The following is a 5,519-nucleotide window of genomic DNA, read 5'->3' on the forward strand; positions in this document are numbered from 1 at the left end:
CCCCCATATGAATGATTAAATCCCTCGTATAGTATATATAACAAATATATAACATATTTGGTCAATGATGTCCGCCAGGTTGCTTCAAATTGTAAACAAGCCAGTGGGCAACCTGAGTGACAACTGGAATGTTGGTTCCTAGGACCTTTGCATCAGCTCGCATCCTAGAAACCAAGGACACTGCAGCACCAGCCGTCTGCATCCTAGCAACCAATGAGGCTGCGGTCTGTACAAAATCATTGGTTGCCAGAACACAGGTGTTTACCAGTGTCCATAGCAACAAATGGGGACAGATGTATGGCCCTGAGTGGAAATGTCTTACATTTAGTGGCAGTAGTAGTACTGCCACTAAATCAATTACTTCCTGCAGCAACCATTTAGCTTGTCTGTTCAGTGAACTACATACAGCCAGGGCCGGATTAACATAGGAGCGGGTGGAGCTTCCGCTCCAGGCCCGCCCCTGCAAATAAGCTCGGCCGAGCTGACCCGACCTGAGTCGTGGCCAGGCCGATCAAACCTGGGTCGTACCCGGGCCAAGGTGATATGCCTGAGCAGAGAGCCGCATCTGCAGTCGCCAGTCTCTCAGACCCCCCTGGAGCCTCCACTGACACCCCTGGGGAACGCACTGACGCCCCTTGGAGCCCGCACTGACGCCCCTTGGAGCCCGCACTGACCCCCCCAGAGCCCACCCGCACTGACCTCCCCGGATCCCGCACTGACCCCCCCGAGCCCACACTGACCACCTCGATCCCTCACTGACCACCTGGAGCTCACACTGACTGCCCAGAGCCGGCACTGACTGCCTGGAGCCCCACTGACCCCTGCAGCCTGCACTGACTGCCTTGAGCTTGCACAGGCCCCCTGGAGCTTGCACTGACCTCCTGGATCCCACACTGACCACCTGGGAGCCCACACTGACAAACTGGAGCCTATACTGACCTACTGGAGCCTATACTGACCTACTGGAGCCTATACTGACCACCTGGAGCCTATACTGACCACCTGGAGCCTATACTGACCATCTGAGAGCCCGCACTGACCGCCTGAGAGCCAACACTGACCACCTGGAGACTATACTGACCATGTGGAGCCCTCACTGACCACCTGGATCCCTAACTGACTGCCTGAGAGCCCACACTGACCACCTGAGAGCCCACACTGAACGCCTGAGAGCCCACACTGACCACCTGGAGCCCGCACTGACCCTCTGATAGCCTGCACTGGCCCTCATAGAGCCACATTGGCCACCTAAGAACCTGAACAGCCTCCTGAGAGCCTGCACAGCCCTCCCCCTAAACCCCGCACAGCTCTCCAGAGACCCTGGAGACATCAGGCCATGAACCCGGAGCAACACAGACTATGTAGCTTCATGTTATTCTGCATTGCTGTATAAAGTATTGCTGGGATTTGTAGTCCTCTATAGCTGATAGTATTATTCTGCAGTGCTTTACAATGTATTGCTGGGCTTTGTAGTCCTCTATAGCTGGTGGTATTCTGCATTGCTCCATAATGCATTGCCGGGATTTGTAGTCCTCTATAGTTAGTGGTAATATTCTGCATTGCTGTATAATGTATTGCTGGGATTTATAATCCGCTATAGCTGGTGATATTCTGTATTGCTGTATTATGTATTGCTAAGATTTTTAGTCTCTCTACAGCTTGGAGTCAGTGGCAGATCTACCAGGGTTGCTGCTGCAACCAGACCCTGGCACTCCACCACTGACTCCAAATTGTAGAGAGACTACAAATCATAGCCCAGTCAGGAGGAAGAGGGCCCCTGTATCCGTTGCCATTTCCATAAAAAGGCCCACCAAAATCCTCAGCACCAGGCCCTGCATACAGCCAATGTTTGTGGCAGACCCTGTGTTGAAGCGAGCTTAAACCTCATTCCTAATCGTAAACAATTAGGCAGATGATTAATGTATAAAGAGGTAAAACAATAGGATACGTCAACTAAGCGTTACTCAATTCAACTTACTTGGTAACATGCAAAATCTTTGTTTCTGTCTTCCAGTTTCCATACAGAGCCCAGAGGTCTGATATACACATATTTATATTTAAGTGAGATTTTAATTTAGGCATATCCATTGTATTACAGGTCCATGCAAAGTACACCATGACAAAATGAAAAAGCACAATATACGATTAAAGAATAACCGAATGCAGCATGTTGCACACAATGAGGTGATTCAATTTGAATGTGTTCTTGGATATGAAATATCAGACCCTACAAACTTTACTACAACCTGCAATGATGGAGTGGTGGCATATCCCACGTGTCACTTGAGAGGTAAGCTTACATTTTTTTATTATAGTTAACTTGTTACGTAGTAACATTAAGGGGTATATAAGCCCTAAAATTGACCCCCCTACATATTATGTAGATGACGAGAGGGGAGGTATTCTGTCTTAAGGTGACAACACTGGTCTTTTATGTAGTACAATGAATGAGAGTGGTCACCCCAAGACAAAGGAAAAGAAGGCTGAAAAAAGGCCACCACATCTAAGCACTGGCAAGCTGCATAATATTACATTTTTTATTACGGATTTAGCTACCATAGGATTGGTAACTTTGTTTTTACTACTCATGTGATTCACACACTAATGCACAGCCAAGATGACCACACTGCCAAATGATTGTTCAGATTCAATACTTCCTAGTTTCTGGAGGCTTTCCAGCTTCCTGAATCACCTCCCTGCTAATTGGAAAGGGTTCATGACACTGTTCAGAGGAAAGTTTTGTAAGGTGTATGGGCACATTAAGACTGAGTGATTACAATTACCAATTCTTTGGCCAAGCCAGTGCATCTATATGTATTTAAACTTTGTTCTTAACTTTTTGCCTGTAATTAAATGTTCAAGGCTATGTTTATCTTGTCTACCATGTTTCATGTTACACCCATATTCAGGCTATAACATAAAACATGGTGACATTGGCACCAACCTGAATCGTATCTTCTCCATACAGGCTGCTGCTGTTTTTTAAATCTGGCACGGCTGTGTATGGCTCCACCCACACAATCCCATCATCAATTTACAGATATTATGACAGGATCTGTGAATGAAGAAACTACAAATCCTGTCTGCCAACATAACATAGTGCATTTGTAGTCCACTGACACTTCCTCCTGTCCCTGTTACTGACTGTACATACCTGGTACAGACAGGGTTGGCTGGAAGAGTTACAGATCATTTTAAACGTTGAAAGCCATTTTGATTATATTTACTTCTATTTTGTTAAGTGTGTATTTATAAATGTATATGATCATATTTAACGAGAAGAGACCTAATGTGCAATTGCTTACAAAGAGTTGGAATTTGAGGAGTGATTTTGGTACAATTGATTTTGCCAGTGGTGACATTTCACAGAAGTGGAAATGCTTATCTTCGCTCTTTGAGCTGCTGAAAAGACATTTCCTTAAAAAAAATGATCCTCTCATGTTTTTCTTTTCTTTTATTTAGAGAAGTGTAAGAGTGTAGTTTAGTTCATTCTATTTATTACTTGTTGTACTTTTTTGTGTATTTGATTGTTATATGTGTATTCTTGTTTGTATTTTATATTTTACTTTTTTTACTGTCTTTTCTTTTTCTGTTGAAAAAAAAAGAATAAGGCTATTGCTGCTCCATTTCACAACTGATCCAGGATAGCTGAAATGAGTTTCTGTAACACCAAGAAGCCCTTGAAATCCTATTGTATCCTTAGGAACCACCAAACTACCTAAATTTTGCTTTCTCCATTGACTCCAAGTGGTGAAATTTCACAGGAATTCCTGATTTTCACTGACATTCTCAGAAACCCTTATTTTCACACATTAGACATTTTTGGTAGCTGTATAATTTTTTGTTTTTTTGTTTAGCGAACCTTGTGCTGATTTTTATTTGTGTTTTTTTTATTTTGAAGGACAAAAAATAAAAAAAAAGGCATGCCTTCCTCCACCTGAAGTTAAGCATGGGGAGTCAATGGCAGAGAAAAAGGAGATGTATGACTCAGGATCTACCATCCAATTTAAATGTTTAAGCTATTATAAACTTAAAGGAAAGCAAAATATTAAGTGTAAAGATGGAGTTTGGGATCCTCTACCAACTTGTATCGGTAAGATTATTTCTATATTCTTTATATATGAACTATAAAATCATACTCTCACAACTCTAAATATACAATGACAATGAGGAAAGCATGAAAGAATTAGAAATTTGCAAATATACAAAAGATTTTGTGTGACATGTCACAGTTTGTGTTTTATTACAAAAACATTGTTAATAACTGAAAATATTTTTTCAAAATGCTTTTAACAAAAAGTACGTTCTGTTTCAGTTATAACTCCTTCATGTATTTCTGATTTCTCTATATAGCATATTTCAGGGCCAATGCCTGCTTTAAACTGTATATTTTTGGGTGTTGATGTGTTTTGTGTTCAAGCAAGCCATTAACTTTGAATGGGTACACACACAAAAAAACACCCTCAATACCACATGTTACTGTATGCATATAGATGTGTTTCTGGCCTGAGGATTGTCCTCTCCTTCAAGTACTGCTGTGGAAGTTGGAAGCTGAAATTCCAAATTCAACCTATGCCTCTGTCTGCTGATGCAATGTAATAGCTGACCCATTATCCTATCAGTTATGATGACATTTTCTGTGGGTTTATTGGATGGATATGTATTTTAGAACTCCCTGCAATTGTCCGTGTTGGGAAAGTGAAGGAGAGAGAGCCCAACATCTTGCTATACAGAGCAGTCAAAAGTAGATGGAAGATTTCTATTTAAACTAGAAATCTTTCTCACTAAAAAAAAAACAAAAAAAAAAAACCCATGCATCCCAAGATTTATTTGTAGTGAGAGGGGTCCTGCCTCAATCAGACATAAATAAGTTCACAAAAAGTACTTAGCAGCAAGATGCAATTACTGTATGTAAGGGATGAGATTCATGTAAGGGTTGAGGTAAACTTTGCATGTCCAGAGTTAGGGAAACAGCTAGTTATTGAGTTAATTTTAGTACTGTGCCCAAAATCAATTACCATAATGCATTTCATGAACTGTGGTTAGGTGGCTAGAAAAATATTTAGATATGGGAGGTTATAGGTCCCAGAGCAGTCAACGAGAAATCATATAATTAAAGAACACAGTTTTATTGTAATAATATTAAAAAGCCTTTATCAATAATACAAATTTACAAGTTGCAGTAAAATCTATGTGTAATGTAAACTTGCTACTCTAAAGAACCTCTCTGCAACATTTGCATCTATGCAAAAGAGTCAAAGTTGTATACACCCAACATGTTATAAATTATAATGCATGCTTGCTGGTTCAACAAGCAGAGCTGTGGTAGCTAGAGTAAAGGTGCCCACACACCTTGCGATAATCGTACGATAATCACGGGAAATCCCACGAAGGGGGAAGGCGTGCAACCATTTCTACTGTACAGTCCAACGACTTTTATCTTAGGAACAGGGGCGGACTGGGCCGGGGGGCAGGGTGGCAATTGCCCCCCGGGCCTCTCTGATGCCATCGCGAACGGC

General features: G+C 41.9%; 1 protein-coding gene and 1 long non-coding RNA gene across 2 annotated transcripts in view; one reads left to right on the top strand and one right to left on the bottom strand.

Annotated features, from left to right (window-relative positions):
• Positions 1 to 2,413, top strand: part of LOC108797398 (complement factor H-related protein 2-like) — a 37,481-nt gene extending 35,068 nt beyond the window's left edge. The window contains exons 6-7 of the mRNA XM_018568986.1: positions 2,099 to 2,290; positions 2,385 to 2,413. Coding sequence (XP_018424488.1) covers positions 2,099 to 2,290; positions 2,385 to 2,413 — 221 coding nt within the window. The remainder of the gene's footprint in view (positions 1 to 2,098; positions 2,291 to 2,384) is intronic.
• A 298-nt stretch (positions 2,414 to 2,711) lies between these two features.
• Positions 2,712 to 5,519, bottom strand: part of LOC108797408 — a 9,949-nt gene continuing 7,141 nt past the window's right edge. Inside the window, exon 3 of the long non-coding RNA XR_001941886.1 lies at positions 2,712 to 2,722. This is a non-coding gene — a long non-coding RNA (uncharacterized LOC108797408). The remainder of the gene's footprint in view (positions 2,723 to 5,519) is intronic.

This window comes from Nanorana parkeri, unplaced genomic scaffold, assembly GCF_000935625.1.
Source record: "Nanorana parkeri isolate BGI_ZX_2015 unplaced genomic scaffold, ASM93562v1 scaffold1271, whole genome shotgun sequence".
Taxonomy (NCBI): domain Eukaryota; kingdom Metazoa; phylum Chordata; class Amphibia; order Anura; family Dicroglossidae; genus Nanorana; species Nanorana parkeri.